Genomic DNA, 17,743 nt, shown 5'->3' on the forward strand with positions numbered 1-17,743 from the left:
TTTGTTATTGAAACAATTCCTGCAGCCTTTGTCAAGCAAACTTGCAAAGCAGCAAATGAGAAGTTATCCAAGAACAGTCCAAGACTGGAACTGTATTTTTTACGCATGAGTTATACTGGTTTTAATACACATGTATTGCTCAAAATACAAACATTCCTTCTAATCTCTGAGGTAGTTTTGTATTTATTTATCATTAGCAATATATGCTTTTTAAACTCATTCTTTTGAAAAAAAAACCAAAAAAAAACAGGCAGAGTCCCTGCAAGGGAAAAACAACCGAAAGAGGAGAAAGAATTTGTTTGGTGTATGAGAAAAGGAGCAGCTAGTGAAGGAGGTGCCACAGACAAAATTATGGGCAGAAAAATTATCTGAAAGGCAGCATTCTGAAAAAGCAGAAGAGGGAAAAATTCCTCAATCAAAATCTGAGAAGAGGAGGCTGCCTAAGCAAGCAGCAATCATGTATGGCTGGGAAAAATGGTATCTTAAAAGATTTTTAAGGCCAGGAAAGACCACTGCAACTCTCTAGTCTGACCTACATCGTGCACTCAGATTTTTATCTGTCTTTTTATTTCAGTAACTGTGCCAGAACTAAACTGTGCCTTAAAAAAAAAAAAAATCCAAATTGTATTTTATAATTTCTTAAATCAGTATCCCCTACTTCAGTGTGAATGGTCCAGATTGAAACCAAGCGCCAGTTCTGAATAAATGGCCGAATGATGACTTGATGACAATGAGTGATGACTAGAGAGTTCAGATGGGGAGTGAGGGATTAAGAGCTCTATCTTAGCCATGTTAGCTTGAACCAAACATATGACAGAGATGGTGAGATCTTTGTACTCGACAGGAGAAAAATCTGAAAAAGGAAGGTAGATAAATATTGTCTGTCTAGGAAAAAATACTTGAATTTGTATCTGTGGGTGATGACATGCAGGACTCTGGTATTCAGTGCCAGGAGACCAAAGACACAATCCTTAAGAAGCTACAAAATACACAGGTGATGTTCAGTAGGGATGGTGAGTCAGGAATCCCAGCTCTTGTGCCTGGCTGGCAAAATGCAGTTACGGGTGCTCCTGGCAGGCCTGAACCCTCAGCATTCCATGTAGCTGGGATGCCATCTGCCCTGGATTTTGTGAGCAGTCAGAGCCTTGACTTCCCCCACCCCCTCCTGGCCACGTCAGAAGTTCTGTTCGGTAATTCCCGGTGACAGTGGTGACATCAGTTGCCCGGGGCAGAATGGTTCAAATGTAGCCTCCCCACTAATTAAACTTGGCCACTGAACAGTCACAGAGAGAGACTTGGGCTAAGTTACAGCACTGGGAGCCCCTTGCTTTGGTTCTTCCCTGAAGCATTTTGGCTAAAACACTGGGCAGCAGCCACTCTTCAAAATCATTTCACCTTCTTCCAGCACTCCTAAATACTCAGAAGGCTGTGAATGAGGGAACACTGAGAAAGCATAAATGGATTTTTCATTGGGATACCATGTGTTCTTCTTCACATTCTCATTCTGCATCTCAGGGTTTAAAAAAGCCCCAAAACAACAAGCACGGCAATAGTTTCACAGGCCAAGAAAATCAGTTTTTTTCTCCTTTTCATTTAATGATAGGATATGGCAGGAGAGATGAGCAAGGCTGGCACTGCTGTTGTATCTTGTCCCTCTGTTTTAGCCCATTGACACCAATTACAGTAGTGCAAATTAGAATACTCTGGCATGCATACAGGGAAAATCCATCTGGAGCCATATGACTTATATAGAGAGGTAGGCCCTGGTTTGAACCTGTTCTCTGTCAAGATTCTTCTTCATATGCCTTTCTTAGGTTTTCAGGCTGAGTCTCTCTAAAAAAAACAAACATTTACTTTTATATTTTGTGGGGTTTCTTCTGTCTTATGAAGTTGTCACTTTGTGATCTTTTTTACTTTAGGGAATTTTAAGCCTTGGGGAGCCCATGCTCATGCTAACACATGAACTAGGGAAACAAGAAAAAAAAAAGAGAAACCTTTCAAAGTCATTTTAGAAAGAAATGCATCAAAAATGGCTGCAGGCATTTTAATTAAGGAGAAATCCTCTTCAGAAGTCAAACTCCATGTTTATTTCTCCAGGCTTCCATTTTGCAAACTGAAGATGGAAAAAGCTATTTTTATCTCAGTTTTCTTTGACAGGCTCAATTAATTACTTTTTTTCTTTCTTTGCTAATCTGAAGAAAATGCAATTCCTTATTTATTTTTAAATAAACATACAACTATTGCATGTCTCTTCTCAGAATAAATCAAATCTTGTTTGGAAGGAAGGTGCATTTTAATAAATGTTCAAGGTTGACAGAATTGAAAAAGGTTCATTTTCATGTCAAGAAGCAGCTTTTATTTCTATGAAAAACCAAGTCCATGAAGTTAATATTCATTCTCTGTTAAATGCAGCAAGCATTGCTCTCTCTACACTTCCTGATTCACAAAGACTTGATCTCCTCAGGAGACTGTAATATAAGGAGGCCAAACTGTTGTCTTTAAATATTTTGTCATCAAAGCTCTTGATCAATTCCGTAGCTTAGTAAATTGGAGCACTCAAGTAATTTCTTTTGCAACATATTTAAACAGATTGAGGTATAATTTCCTTCATGTCCTTTATTCAGTCCTCACCGAGCCTGCAGTGCAGCCACAGGCCTGTGTTTCCAGAGGGTGTGGCCATGTTCCCTTGTCACCACTCCCCCCAAAGCAGAACTGCTTATACCTGAGATCCAGCCACCGTTCCTTTGGTGGGATTTCATTTTTACCTCCAAACTGATTTGCAAAAATCCTGCCAGAGTCCTACTGCTCTTCGGATATGTTAGAAATGAGCCCAGGGATGGAGGGGAGCTGGGTAGACTAACCCTGCAATCACCTAACTCTCACTTCCTTAACAAAGTATCTCTAAACTTAACACTCTGTAGCCTTTCCGTGCTTTCAATCCTGCCATTCACTGAGTCCCTGGCATCTGTCTCTCTGCTACTGAAGAGCACACTGGAAAGCCAGTGCTGGCCCCACAAACTCCATGTCCTGTTACCCGAGTTCCATCTGTTTCAATCCTTCAGCTGTGCCAGCAGCACCCAGTAGCTGGAGCCTGGACAGCGGAAGCCGAGAGGCGCTGCCATTCCTGTCTGCCCACGCTGGGAGCATCCTGGCCCCACCAGTGCCTCCCCGAAGCCTGCCCCATGGTAAGGATGTGCCCAGCAGGCCTGCTGCAAATGCCTGCAGGTCACACACACAAATCCAGACCACCTAAAAGCTGACTATAGACTTTTCCTGTAAAAACAACCAGAAACAAAAACCCTGTAGTCTTTCCTGGTCTGCTAGGTTTTTGATTTTTTTTTTTTCCAAATCTTCAAATTCTTGCAGTCCTTAAGCAATGTGGACTTGTGTGTACTTTGGGACTAGAATTAAGTGTGAGAGTGCTGAAGCTTGGTGTGGCTTCTTACCAATGACCAACTTTAGCAGTAATTTAAGCTTACAGAATGAAACCTCAAATGTTCATTGTTCAAGATCCTGTTTCCTTGCCATGAGATTCTTGATAATGGAGCAGTGAAACATCTCTCTCTGCACTTAATTTCTCTTTAGCAGCCTGTGTGTGACAGATGCACTCCGCAGTATCCATCAGACAGGCAGCCCTAGGCTGGTGTTAGCAGCATTTGGAGCTGTTACCTGGCATTACAGAACTAAACCCAGCTCTGTGGCTGCAATGAAACAGCACAAGTTTGCATTTCTGACCCTTGTCTCATTCCAGGACACTACTCACTGCACTTTGATGCCTTCCACCACCAGCTCAGTGATGCTCCTCCGGCACTGCCCGCACGAACGTTGCGCAAGGTAATGGCAGGAGAGCAGAGATGGATCTAGGAGCACAGTGGGCTCCTGAAAGGGATCCCCCTTCTCTGCTCCCACCAAACAGCTTATGAACACAGAAACTCTATTTATAACATACTAATAACTTGTACATGAGAAAACCGACTGAAAGCTCTTAAGCTATACCACAGCTGAATGCTATAGAAATAACTCAGGGGTTGTAGTCCTTCCCTTTTCCTTTTTTGCACCATATGCTGTGATTTCTGCACCCTGATCATCACCTCAGCTGCTGTTTCTAACAGCTCTGGTGTTGTTGAATGCACTTGTCTGCACACAAGTGGCACTTCCATACATGTAAACCATTAATCCTTGACATTCTGAACATAAATGGAACTGTGCCGTTGTTAACCACACTGTCAAAAGCTGAAATGGGGATCAACACACAAGATGCAGCATTGCCTCCTTTGTCAATTTTAACCTGGTTTTGTTTCTCTCCAAACAGTCCCCTCTTCATCCTATCCCTGCATCGCCCACCAGTCCGCAGTCTGGTCTAGATGGCAGTAACTCCACTTTGTCCGGCAGTGCCAGCAGCGGTGTCTCTTCCTTGAGCGAGAGCAATTTTGGACATTCTTCTGAACCACCTCCTCGCACAGACACCATGGATTCTGTGCCCAGCCAGGCCTGGAACACTGACGAAGATCTAGAGACACCCTACCTCCCTGTCAGGTACAGTCTCTCTGAGCCTGATGTCCTGGAGTCGCTCAAATCCCAGCCATGTCGAAGCCACTCTGCTCCATCTGGAGTCATTCCTCAGGACACCATGGACCCTCCTGCTTTACCCCCCAAACCTTACCACTCCCGGCTGCCAAACATGGAGAACGAGGAGGGGATGATAATTGAAGATGATGACAAACACCGCCCGTTGCATCGTAAAGTGTCCCAACCAGTGAGTGGTGGAAAGGAAGAGCAGGCCAGGGTGGCATGGGAGCACGGCATCAGCGAGCAGTAGGACAGCTCCTGGTATGCAGCTGGCGTTGGCATTCCAGGTCTGGATATGACAGAGAGAGAGCAGGACTCTGGAACAGCAAACCGATTTTCTACTGCCGCAAGGTTATGTCTGAAGCCCACAAAAGCAATGGGGCCAGCATGGCAGGTTGCTGCTTTCCTTTTTAATTTCTTTTTACACCTTTCCGTTATGTTTTTTAACTTTCTGTGCAGTGGACAGTTTATTCCTTCTGCAGTTTCTTAACCACATCACACGGCATATGAGCCATAGAGACTTGCAGAAGCTGAAAAATATAATTTTAAGTGGAGGGGAAAACGGGGGGAATGTGGCAAGTTGATTTTGAACCTGCTTTCCTCCTAGTTCTGAGACGCACATGAGTAGAAGCAGTTGCACTAGGGACATATTTCTTTGCTGTACAGAATTGAAAGCTCATTGCTGAAATCAGGGATTCTATGAACTGTCAGGCTGGAAGGTGCATGAGCTGCAGGCAGTGGAAAGATGACAATTCTAAGAAGAAATTGGCTCTTTTGAGAGCAAGATTGTACATATCTGTGCAGTGATCTCCCTGCATTGGTTCATAGGTGCTGAGGCAATCTAAAGCAGTGCTGATGCACTGATCTCCAAGATATCATTTCCAACAAACTCTGCCTCCTTTGTTTTTTATGTACTGTTTCATTTCTTAAATTTTGCTTTCACTGGCTAAGCCAACCTGCTTTCTCATGGGAATCGTGTTATTCATCTGTGCTACAGAATGAGAGGAGGTTGGTGGCTACTGGAGCTACAACCTCATTGTAGGCCTTTCCCATGCCCAGCTTTGGGCAGGCTGTTGACACCAGCATTTCTATTCCAGATTAAAACAAAACCAACCAAATTGAGTTTCTCATGCCACAAGCTGGTTGTTGACCCAGCCAGTAAAGGTGGCTTAAATGCATCATATCCAACAATCCTTGCCTCAGGGCTGAACATCATGATTCTCACCAACTTCCATCACCCAGGAGCTGAGATTCATTCCTTTTAACTCAATATCCTCAGTCCCTCCCAACAACTCACTGCAGCTGGTGTCAGAAGGAATCTCCAATCTCTCAGAGCAGACAGAAAACACCAAGACTTGAGCAATGCCTGGTATCAAGTGTACACCCCAGAGTCAGGGACCTTAAAGGCAACCTGTAAAGAACAAGTTTGTTTCCTCTTTTGCTTCTTTAGAATGTGTAGTAAGAGCTGCTGATCCTCCCTTCTGGAAGTCTAATTTCTTTCTCCTTTTCTCCTCAGGCAGCAATACACCCTTTCCCCAATCTCCTATTTTTTATTAATAAGCTCTAAAAAGGGCTGAAGAATACTGTGGGGGACGCCAAGCCACACCACACAAACCAGAACTGTGCAGAGCTGAAGACAGTTCAGGTCTACGAACCCAAAACATGCCTTTTTGTCAGTAGTTGCACAGTTCAGGAAAAAAAAATATGTAGGTAATATTCTTCTTTACAAAGAAAAGATCTTGGTTCTAAGAAACCTTTTATTCCTGTTTTCATACTTACCAAGAAATTTTCAATCAGAATAGTATCAAATATTTAATGTTTTTAGATGAACAAGCCACCTTCCTTTCCCTTGCCATACCCACACACGTTTTAGCCTTCCTTATAACCCTTTCACCTGCAGACTGCAAAGCACACTCCTATAGGATGGAAACAGCCCTCCCTCTTTCACACCACTCAAAAATCTGAAGCACATTCAAATAAAACCTCCACGATAAAAATTAGTGCCAGAAGCAGGAACAGCACCCAACTTCTGTGTTGAATTCTTGCCTAACTGCTCAGTTTCTCCTGCTAAAAACAGCATAAAGAAGCAAAAAAGGATTATTATAAATCTTTTACAGGTCACCTTTAGCACTACCTCTAAATACAGTGACTGGGCAGAGTACATAGTTTCTGAACTGGCTAAAGATGGTCTGGCTGTATAAAGTCTGGACTCAGCAGTTGTATGAAGGGGACTTTAAGAGGATTTGTTTGTTTTCTTTCTCAAGCTCTAGCCCATGCAAAACTACTAATTATGGATTTGTTTCTTAAATGGCCTATTTGGCTGGAACAAAGTCTCTCTTGCTTCCTCTATTTTGTTACTAACACAGGCTGCTTGTAATCATTATATCCTTCACAATTTAAACAATGATAATAAAATCTGGCCTATAGTGGATGTTTCATCTTTAGCAGGAAGGAGAGTTTTCCAATGCTAAGACAGTATTCAATGTTAACAAACCAAGCTGGAGCTCTGGTATAGAACAAATGCAGGAAAACAACTGATGTTTTCAGTAAACGTAAGTCAAGGTAATTCCTTAGAAAAGGTGAAATGTTTTCACGTATGCTATCCTCCAATCCCACTGAGACTCTTCCAGTGAAATTCTTCAAATAATTAAGTTTTAATTCCATCTCCCTTGCCCAAGTTTCTTTCTTTTCCTGGCAGCAAGACTAAAAGTAGTAAATGTAGTGACTTACCGAGCTTCCTTAATGTGAAAAACCAGCAGGTCTTGCAAATAATGAAGAACCAAGAATGCAATTACCATGGGACTGAGTCCCAAGCAGCTGGAAAACCTGCCCACCAGATCTCTAATCAGTCTCTGAAAACGCATCATCCTGCTCTGATTAGAGACCTGGTACAACAGCAGTGAGTTCATTTGTGGAGTCTGGCTTTCCTATGTATTTGCAAGAGTTTGAAGATCAATCAGGTGATGTGTACAAATACTTACTTTATGGCAGGTCCACATAAAGAAAGGTGGAATAAATTGCTGAATTTACCAAATTTAAGCCTCTCTGGAGTTAAATTTCTGTTATTGTTCTGATATATACCAAGTATTCTGTCTCCCTTTTCAGTGTTTGCCTTAAAGGGAGCAGAAGATAGAAAGACTATTATTAAGATTTTGTGAATCTTGGAACTAATATTGCCTGGAACTACTATTTCTCTGTAGGGTGAGGTGTCTTTTAGCATAGTACAACTCCAACGTCAAGCTCAGTCCTGGAGTAGGTGGAAGCAACAGCAGTTGCACTTGCCCAACAGGATTTGAAGATTCCTTGTATAAACCACAGCAACAGGATGTTTTGAATGGGACCTTGACATTCTATACCTAACTCTAATTCAAACCTCAGTGTACTTGCCTTCATTGGGTTTCTTTGCATAAGAAAATAGCATGTGCATTCCTGAGAAAATTGGTGGAATTCTGCTATAAATCTCTCCATCGTCAGTACCTGCTGGCCCCATCTGAAACAAAATTGAGAAGAAGCTACAGTGGTAGAAGAAAAACAATTAAAGCAATTTCTCTAAATCCTACTTTTCTTTCCCAATAGTTGGGTTGGTTTTATTGCTGTATGCAAGGCTTAGATCCTTTTTCGTATTTTCCTCTGTTTGGTTTTTAGCTTAATTACCCTTTTTTAGGTAAGGGATATTGCATATCCCTTCTATGGAGTATCAGCCAACACTGGGGAGGCTGGAGAGAGCAAGAGCCTTTGGGAAACAAATTATGTGGTATTTAAAATTTCCTCTGGTCATGCTTCTTTGTAAATACCCCCATTTGAATGCTGTGTATTTGTACAGGAAATTGAGCAAAAAATGTATAGATTGTGATGTCTGACTGGTATTCTGCCCTGTAAATGTGTTTTTAACCTCTGGCATTCTGTGCTTATTTAAAAAAAAAAAAAAGCGAAAACCTCTAACCACTTCTCTTTTGTGTATTCATGTTTAAAATAAAATGAAAACAGCTATCTTATCTATAATGGAAATCAAATTCAAAAGGAAAAAATTAATTTGTACAAGTGTCCTAAAGGTACTTCATTGTATATATTGTGATAGCATGTTTCCAGAACCAACAAATAAGTGGTGTGAATTTTAGATGTAAATATCTGCCGTTTGTTTTGGGTTCCTTTCCCTTACCCATTCACTCGACTGCTGTGATGTGGAATTAAAGATTAATACCTGATATTAAAACAGTACAGCTGTATGGTCGTTGCTGTCCTTGAGGCAGGGCTATCCTCAGGCTGCTCCAAGAAAAGCCCTCACTTCCCACCTTTGTGTGAATGAGAAAAACAGGAGGCAACCTAAAGGCCTTTGTGTGTGGTGAGGGAACAGCTTCCTTGTTTAAGTGTTATTTAGTATCAATTTCTTGAAGCAAGCAGCAGGTACAGCCCCCGCCTGGTCCAGTCAGGTAGATGGACATGGCACTTGCAGCAGCCCAAGGCCAGTTTTGGGGCAAGACTTTCAGAGACAAAGCTCTCCCTTAGGACAGCTGTGGAGTGGCTGGGTGCCACTTCCTTATCACCTGGGGTTAAACCACCACTGTCTCACTGCCTAAAAGACTGCTACTCTTATTGCAATAGTACTTAAATATTGATAATTTTAACAGAATAGGTGTGAAAGAATAGTAGTTAAGACATGTAGGAACACAGGATTTGGGAACTGAGAGCTATGGTGACTTCTACAGGCTCCTAATCTCAAATTTTCTTCTATTACTACTAATACACCAAGTCATTGTACAGGAGACAAAGTAACTCAATGTCTCGACAAACCAACAAAAAAACTTCTGATACCTGTCTCAAAAGACATTTAGCAGCAAGTCTGACACTTCAGGTGGCCCCAGGATGTACATAGACTGCCAAGGCACCCTTTGCACACACCACATACAAATACTGAGAAGAGAAACTGTAACAGGGTACTGAAATCTGTATCAGTCATGGAATAGAATCATTCAGGTGGAAAAGACTTCCAAGATCACCAGGTCCAACCTTAAACCATATTGTGAAGTGCGTCCACTTGGTTTTTGAACACTTCCGGGGATGGTGACTCCACCATTTCCCCGGGCAACACATTCCAGGGCTTAACCATCCTGTCAGTGAAGAAAATTTTCCTAATATCCAACCTGAACCTTCCCTGACACAACTTGAGGCCATTTCCTCTTCCCTTGTCACTTGCTCCCTGGGAGAAAAGGCTGACCCACATCTGGCTAGAACCTTTCAAGCAGCTGTAGCGTGGTAAGACCAGACCTCCACAGCCTGAACACCCTCAGCCACTCCTCCTAGGACTTAAGTTCCTGACCCTTCTTTAATCAGATTCCTTGAGACTGTTTCTAAACCAGCCTATTAATCTTAGTTAATAGGCTGTATTTTTTATTCTGACAAAAATTATTAACCAAGCACAAGTAATAAAAACTGTGTTTTGGCACAACAAAAGATATGTGAAGCCCTCAGCTGTAAACAAGAGTTTAAAAAATACTCTAGTTTCTGTTCAAACTGACAGAACAATTTTTTTTCAGTGCAAGTCCAATACTTTATTTAAGCTGCCACTAGTCAGATTGAAATCTAAATCCCATGTCCAAATACCTCTCTTATCTAAATAAGAAAACTTCAGCAGTTTCAAAATTTGACTTGTCTGAGTCAGTATGAATTTCATTACAAAGCTGATAAGAGGAGAAATTAAACCTCTAGAAATTAACCTGCCAGATGAAAGATTCAGCCTTCCACACCCTATGCATAAATGTGCCTCCATTTCTGGATGATTCTTAACAAGCCATCGACACAAACACAGTTCACAAGGCAGAGCTCTGAGCTCAGGTGTCTTAAGAGAAGGTTCACACACCACTTCTCTCTTTTGATGGCCTTTACTGTCAATCCCACATGAATTAACCTCAAATTTGGAAGAGCAGATCTATTGCACTTCATCTTCTATTCAGCATTCATTCACAGCAGTACTGCATGACCTTTTCCCAAGCTGTTCCCTGTCCCCCCGACAGAACTCACTTCTGTGTCCTCACAGCCCAACACCTGAGGCTGAGCCCCTTCATCTCTCCCCGTGGCTGTAAGAGATTTGTGGGCAGAGCCATCGCAGGCCCAGCCCCCGCAGCTGCCAGGAACAGCCTCTTCTTACCTGCACTTCCCAACGACTCCAATCCCCACAGATCCAGAGCCAAATCAACTCTTCTGCCCACTCAATTGGCTGACTAGCCCAGGCAGACATTAGAGCACCTTCCAGTGCCTAAAGGGGTTCCAAGAGAGCGGGAGAGGGACTTTGGACAAGGCCCTAGAGTGATAAGGGCACGAGGGAATGGTTTCACTCTGACAAAGACCAGAGTTAAATCGGATACCAGGAAGAAACAGCAGTGAGGACCAGCACAAGCTCTCCATCACCCAGGTCTCAGCCAGGACAAATCCCTAATGCTTCAGACAGACAGGGCGTGGAGGGTGGTGAACAAACACAGAGCCCCAAAAACCTCACCATGGATCAAGAAGCAGCACAAGGTAAAATGGAAGGAATCCATTCAAGCTACTGAAACAAATTATAAATAAAAAGAAGGGAAAATACCAAAATACAAAAGGAGTCCTTGTTCTTCCTCAGACCCATTTGAGGATCCCATATTGAAATACAGAGGCTCATTTCCCAACCCAAAACCAAATAAAACCACTTGTCTCCTATTCTACAAAAATGTATGAAGTTTCTAGTTTGAAGATGTTTCATAACTGCACTGTTTTGGTAGGTAAACTCTATCCTTATTATGACCTTCCTAAAGTCTCCTAATTCCAAATTTATACCCTATTCCCACCTAAGTACTTCATCTCACAGTTCTTTTGGCCACTAACCTGATAAGAAACAAAGGCACTTCAAGACACCACTTCTCTGCACACCTAAGTGACTTTAGTGGGCAATGAGCATAATTTTTAAAAAGCCAATAACCTTCCTAAAGTATACTTGATATTGATCAATTCTAGAAATCATTAGGAACTGACTTAATATTTATACTGATCTTAATAACCACATTTGGAGAGATAAAAATACCTAGAAATGTGCAAAACCACATCTCCTAATAAACACATGACGTACTCTCACTGATAAATAGTGTCCTAATTACTGCTCACCTGCTGTGACCTTTCCTGAATCAGGTGCTCCTCCTCCCCACACTGCCTGTCTCACCTCATCAAGCTTATCACTTGCACCTGACGACATGTAAGAACATTCTGATGAGGCACTGCCTCGAGAGCCTGCCTGTGCAAGAGAGCCCGCGGAGCTACATGGCAGCTCCCTTGTCGTAGTACAGGGCTGTGTGACTCTGCCTCTCCCTTCTTTCACTGGATGCACAGAGTTACTCGTAAAGCCGCACAAGGAGCTATCAGCACGCGTGTGCTCCTCTCCCATCTCCAACAGAATTTCAGTTATAAACTCACAGTGTAGGGGACTGTTGAAGGTAGTTAAAGGCAGAAACTGTGAGGACTGTTGGAACAGAATAAAAATATTCTGAGTTGGAAACGACCCACAAGGATCACCAAAGTCCAATTCCTAGCCCTGGGCAACCCCAAGAATCCCGCTATGTGCTGAACAAAAGGTGAAAGCCCCAGTGACTAGGATATTAAGTGGGAATTAAACAAGAAAATTTTTTTATGGAAAACGACCCACCCAAGAAGCCAGAAACAAGTGCACATTTTGACCTCTCAGCTGTTCCTCCTCAAAGCACCCAGTCCTTGCACCTCACAGGGTGTACCCAGAGCACCCGTGACGGGCTGTGCCCGTGCCGGCACCGAGCCCGAACCTACCGCTCCCAGCCCTCACGGGACACCCATCTCGCGAGCCCCTGCCCACGCGGCTCCTCTGCCCCGCCGGCTCCACGCTACTCGGGAGCCTCGAGCGACCCCTCAGCCTCACCTTGCGCTGCCCCACGCCGCCCCAGGCCGCCGGGGAGGGGTGGAGGGCGGAACACGGGCGCGGGCCGGCCCCGCCCGCCCTCAGGTGTGAGGATCTGCCCCTTTACAAGATGGCGCCCGAAGCCGCCGTCAGGGAGCGCTCGCGAGCGCCCTTCCCTTAACAAAGATGGCCGAGAAGGGGGGCGGGGGCCCGCTCCGCGCGCCGCCGCTCCGCCGCCTCTCCCCAATCAGCGGCCGCCAACTCTCCCGTGGAGGCGACGGCGCGGCCAATGGGAGCGGAGAGCGTGGCGGCCGGGCGGGGAGTGGGCCAATGGGGCGGCGGCGGGGGCAGCCGGTGTGGGGTGGCGGTGCCGGTGGTGCCGGTGCGGCGGGCGCTACCGGGCGAGGCGGGATGCGGGCGGCCCACGGGCTTTGCGCGGCGCTGGCCCTGCTCCTGCTGCCGGCCGGCGGCCGAGCGCTGCGCGACGGGGACTGCGAGGGTGAGTGCGGCCGGGCCCGGCCCGCGGGCACGGCGGGGGGAGGCCGTTCCTCGCCGCCGTCTCCCGCAGTCTGGCCCGTCCGCGAGGTTGTGGGGCCGGGACGCGGAGCAGCCTTGGGGCTGTGGCAGCCCCGAGTGACAGCTCGGCCGCCGGGGCTGGGCCGTGCCGGGCCGGCGGGAGCGCTGCCTCCAGCGGCAGGAAAAGTCTCTCAAGTCTGGCTAAGTGCGGACGGGCCTGGCCGAGCGCCGCTCGGAGGCGACCGCTGCCGGGGCGGTGCTCGGGGGTGTCCGGTGCCGGGGCGATGCGCCGGGATGCCCGCGGGGACGGCGGGGCGGGGCTTCCAGCCGTGCCCCGCGCCAGGGACGGGATCTCCCTTCCGAGGGTACTGCACTCTGTCGGGAAGTTGCCGGTCCCTCTCCACGGGCCAGCGGTAGTGTAGAGTCCCCACGGGAAAGAGGAGCGACGACTCCGGGAGACCGGACCGTCTCCAGCGATCAGCACTGTCGCGGCTCGGCACTGGCGGGGCAGCGCTCCCGCCGGCTGTCCCTGCCTGGTGACGGTGACCGGGCAGGGAGCAGGAGAACGCCAGTGAGGTTACTCACCCGGGACTCCCCCTTAGTCATCACAGTACTGCGGAGTGCTCGGAGTCCTCTCGGTGTGCACAGCCAGAAGCCGTGAGCAGCTGATCCGAATCAAGTCGGGCCCTTTGTGTACCATGGAAATACAAACGCCTCGGGGGTGGAACCTGTTGAGCTGCACAGCAAATTAAGCTGCTCCTGTGCAGTGAACTGAACAGATTCCCCAAGTGAAGCAAGAAGAACTTGAGGTGGGGCTCTAGTAGCTGGTTGGGAGTTTGGGACACTAATATCCCTCCTCTACAGTAAGAGAGAAAGAGGGATGGGAACCCTATAAATCAAAACATGCAGCTGCTGTCGCAGCACTAGACTGGAAACGTTTCTGTCCTACAGTGGCCATCAGTGTCACTGCCTGCAGCAAGTTTTTTCTTCCCAAGGTTTTCACTTCCTTGGGAAGTGCTTACAGTGAACATCAATGTGTCTGTGACTGGGGATAGACTGGTGGGAGGTAAAAAAGGGTGCTGCATGCATACAAAAAATGTTTTCCAAGGTGGCCCATCTTATAATTAGTTCTAGTTTTAATATCATGAGAGTACATTTCTGTTCAGTTCTGTGATGGCCATACTCAGTTTCCTGTCATACCCAATTACTGTGCCATGCATTGTGTTCTGAGTTGAACACAAGTTGCTAATGACAATAATATTTGCCAGTCCCTTCCTGCTGGAGTAAACAAATTCCATAAAAGCCATAACTCATACCTGCTCCTTAGAGGCAGAATGGTTCCTGGCACTCATCTTGCATGGGAAGGTGTGAGAATGCACAGGTCCTGAGCAGGAATTAGGGGGAGTAGAGTGCTCTGTCCAGGTGATGCTGATATCCACGGATGAATTGTGAGCAGCAGAATGACCAAAATCTGACACTTGGGGTGTCCCTCAGTCATCCCACAGGCTGTCTGCCCTCCTTCCCAGCCACACACGGTGCTGCTGCACTTTGGAGCACGTATGGAGCGACTGCTGCCAAGGGAAGGAGCAATGACCGATTTGTGCAGCCCTTCCCACGGGCATGAACTTGGATCTGTCCTCTCAGCTGCAGCTGCACTTGTGGGAGTTGTGTTATATCTAAGAGTCTTCCATCTTTCCATCTGAAACTGCATCAGAAGCTTGTGGAAATGAAAGGAGAAAGGTGCCATGGGGACATAGCATGGGATCACATTTCTTTTTCTCTTGGAAGTAATTTCAACTGAAGCAGCCTGGTAATCAGTGATACCCTGTTACTGAAGTTAGCACACGGGGAGTCTCAGAGGATTATGTACAGAGCTGGTTTTCTGTCAGCACTGGGTTTGACACCCATGTTCTTACAAGTTGCTTCCCAAAGCAACAAGACAATTTAAATGTACATTTTTGGATGGGCGTGGTTTTGTGTCCATATGACCCAGTGCTCACTCAGGACAATGTACAGAGGCCCCTAGACACTTCCATGGATCTCATTTCTCAGATTGTCATAAACCCACCAAAAGTACCAGGGCATGTTGTTGATTCACATGTGCTCTGAATGACGTTTTGAACCATGGGTGAAGTTCAGAAAAGTTCTGTTATCCAAACCCCCGATTCCATTTCCTTATAAATGTCCTCTAAGAGGTGCCATGAGATTACTGCTCTGGCTGATAACTCCATCCATCTTCCCTTCCAGTGTGTGTCACATTCCTGGGAAGGTTTTACCAGAGTCTAAAGGACAATGACGTTGAATTCACACCTTCCAGTATTGAAAAGGAGCTCTTGAAATCCTGCAAAGAAGCAAAGGGCAAAGAGAATCGCCTGGTAAGTAGGGGGAAGTCAGTAATATTTCCCTCCTGCAAGTGAGGGAAAACTGAGTTTGTATCATGTGGCTTCCCAGGGGCTGTTTTTGCTGGCTCTGTGGCCACCGTAGGTCCTGTATTTTTTATTAAAGGACTTGAGGAGTTCAATCTCTATCTTAAAAAAAAGGGAAAAAACCACCCTGTCAACAGTGGTTGGACTGGCTGGCATCTCATTGTTGCTGAAGCACTGGATATTACAAAGCTTTTGTTTGCTGTAGGGTTTCTGTGTCCCTTAAATGGTATTTGGGGTGCTATGTAATGTGTTAAAATATTTATATTCTTTGGCTGCTTAGCTGAAAACTAAATAAAGGAAAACCAAATTGCCCTAACTAAAACCAGAGGCAATTTGTGAATGAAGAGGCCCAAGGAAAAGGCCTGCACTCTCCTCAGAGATCTACAAGAGATACCATCTGACATGCAGAGGGGGAATGCTTCAGAGAGGCTCTTTGAATAAAAACTTTTATCCTAATCCTGTTCAATTTTTATAAAGTTAAGAAACAAGATCAGCCTCAGCAGCTGTAATATCATTGCAATGGAAAACACCTGCTCAGTATTCTGGGCTCAGGCTCCTTTTGCCCAGCTCTAGCAGTCCCCTGGGGAGGTTCTCTAACAGCAAACATCGAGCTACAAAAACCAGATGAGGACAGGAACAGAAGACTGCTTTTAGAAGCCTTTTTTCCATACATCCCCACTTCACTCTTTTCTTTCCTCTAGTGCTATTACATTGGCGCCACAAGTGATGCAGCCACCAAAATCATTAACGAGGTATCAAAGCCCATGAGTCACCACATCCCTGTGGAAAAGATCTGTGAGAAGCTAAAGAAGAAAGACAGTCAGATCTGTGAACTAAAATACGGTGAGTTGCCTGCACTCATGATGCTTGCCCATGATTTGCTGGGGTGTGGATGACTGGGGGTGAAGCAACATCCTAAAACATACTCAGTCCTGAGTTCTGTAGCCTAGTTAGGTTGCACAACCTGTGTTGCTCTCCATGAACATCCTAGAGAGTTCTATGGAGATGCTTAGGTAAGACTGTTGACTGCTAACCCTTCTTGGCTTCTGCAGGGACTCTGATCAGCCCTGGAATAACTAACTCCCAGGTGGAACAGCACTAAACACTGCTCACACTGCTGTTTGGGAGGGTGTGTGGTACAGCCTGTGCTGGCAGCAGGCAGGGGTGTCACTGTGGCAGGGCTCAGGCCCTTGCCTGAGCTCTGCAGTCCCAGCTGCTCTCCTGTTCCCATCAGCAGGGTGATAAATAATGCTTTCTCACCTCCTCTGGTGTCTCCTCAGAGCATTCCACTCTCTGTTTCTCATCACCTTCCTTGAACTCTCATGTTCGTAGATGACTCCTCTTCCTGAAAAGACTAATACAAAAAACAGGCATAGAAATGCCTCGTTCTGCTTTCCCTTATAGCTGCCCTTACACCCCCTGGAGACGCCCCTTAGATTGTGGGTCTTTGTACTTTTCATTTCTCCTACTAAGGTCGTGTTGCTTCCTAAAAAGCTTTTTGTTGTTGTCACTTTCTTACCTTTCCCTTGAAATCACTCTGCTACATTTCTTTTATCCAGTGGTAAAGAAGTGTTGCTGCTCGTGTAATAAAGGGGCTTTCCGGGCTATTCTGGAACTCCTGCATCTAAACTGCAACTGAGCTTTCTGTCTTCTAATAATTTTTAGCATTACGAGCCATATCTGCTGCCCAAACCTTAGACGTTCCTTCCACCCCTGGCACCTCTCTCCCGGTTGGGTTTTGGCTTCCTCGCCCAGCTGGCATGTCTGAGTGCCACTCTGCTCTCCCCGCAGACAAGCAGATCGACCTGAGCACCGCCGACCTGCGCAAGCTGCGCGTCAAGGAGCTGCGGCGGATCCTGGATGACTGGGGCGAGGTGTGCAAGGGCTGTGTCGAGAAGTACGACTTCATCCGCAGGATCCACGAACTGATGCCCAAGTACGCGCCGAGGGCGGCCGGCGCCCGGACAGACCTCTGAGGGCCGAGACCGGGCCGATCCTGGGGCTCTGCGGGGTGACACCGGGCCTGTGAGGGGACTCTGAGGGGCGACCTTGAGGCTCTGAGGGGCGACGCCGGCCCCGCGCTTTGTACGGGACTTGCATTAAAGTTGGCCGGAGTGTACCGGGCGGAGCCGTGCCTGTGCCGTGATTGCGGACGCCCCTCCCCGCACCCCGCACCCGCCGGGCCCCGGCGCTCCCGCCCCCTCCTCGCTTTATCCGCGGGCCGGCCCCGCGCGCCCCCTCAGCCCGCCGGGGGGCGGGGCTTCGCCGCCCGCCCTGATTGGCCGCCCGGCCGTCGCGCGCGGGCGGCGGGAAGCGCCGCGTGACGTCAGGGCCCCGTGAC

General features: G+C 46.6%; 2 protein-coding genes and 1 long non-coding RNA gene across 16 annotated transcripts in view; 2 read left to right on the forward strand and 1 right to left on the reverse strand.

Moving 5' to 3' along the window:
• The window catches only part of DOCK3 (dedicator of cytokinesis 3), a 184,135-nt gene extending 175,348 nt beyond the window's left edge, over positions 1-8,787 (forward strand). For 11 of the 14 annotated variants that reach the window (XM_085590130.1, XM_085590132.1, XM_085590126.1 and 8 more), the window contains 3 exons: positions 3,063-3,185; positions 3,752-3,834; positions 4,313-8,787. In XM_085590130.1, the coding sequence (XP_085446256.1) occupies positions 3,063-3,185; positions 3,752-3,834; positions 4,313-4,819 (713 nt within the window). In that variant the 3' untranslated portion in view covers positions 4,820-8,787. The remainder of the gene's footprint in view (positions 1-3,062; positions 3,186-3,751; positions 3,835-4,312) is intronic. The other 3 variants (XM_085590129.1, XM_085590133.1, XM_021529160.4) reach the window with 1 other exon arrangement.
• Positions 8,788-12,818: 4,031 nt separating this feature from the next.
• Positions 12,819-17,526, forward strand: MANF (mesencephalic astrocyte derived neurotrophic factor). The gene is made up of 4 exons (XM_021529223.3): positions 12,819-12,959; positions 15,224-15,351; positions 16,104-16,245; positions 17,194-17,526. Exons 1-4 carry the CDS (start codon positions 12,872-12,874, stop codon positions 17,376-17,378), a joined length of 543 nt encoding a protein of 180 aa, XP_021384898.1. The 5' UTR covers positions 12,819-12,871; the 3' UTR covers positions 17,379-17,526.
• On the reverse strand, positions 14,095-17,196 carry LOC146766272 (uncharacterized). Its single transcript, XR_014958072.1, has 2 exons — positions 16,922-17,196; positions 14,095-16,756 (listed from the first exon to the last, which is right to left on the reverse strand). It is a non-coding gene; the product is annotated as an uncharacterized LOC146766272 (long non-coding RNA).
• Positions 17,527-17,743: the final 217 nt, after the last annotated feature.

The sequence above is a fragment of the Lonchura striata genome, chromosome 12 (genome assembly GCF_050655825.1).
Source record: "Lonchura striata isolate lonStrDom1 chromosome 12, ASM5065582v1, whole genome shotgun sequence".
NCBI lineage: Eukaryota > Metazoa > Chordata > Aves > Passeriformes > Estrildidae > Lonchura > Lonchura striata.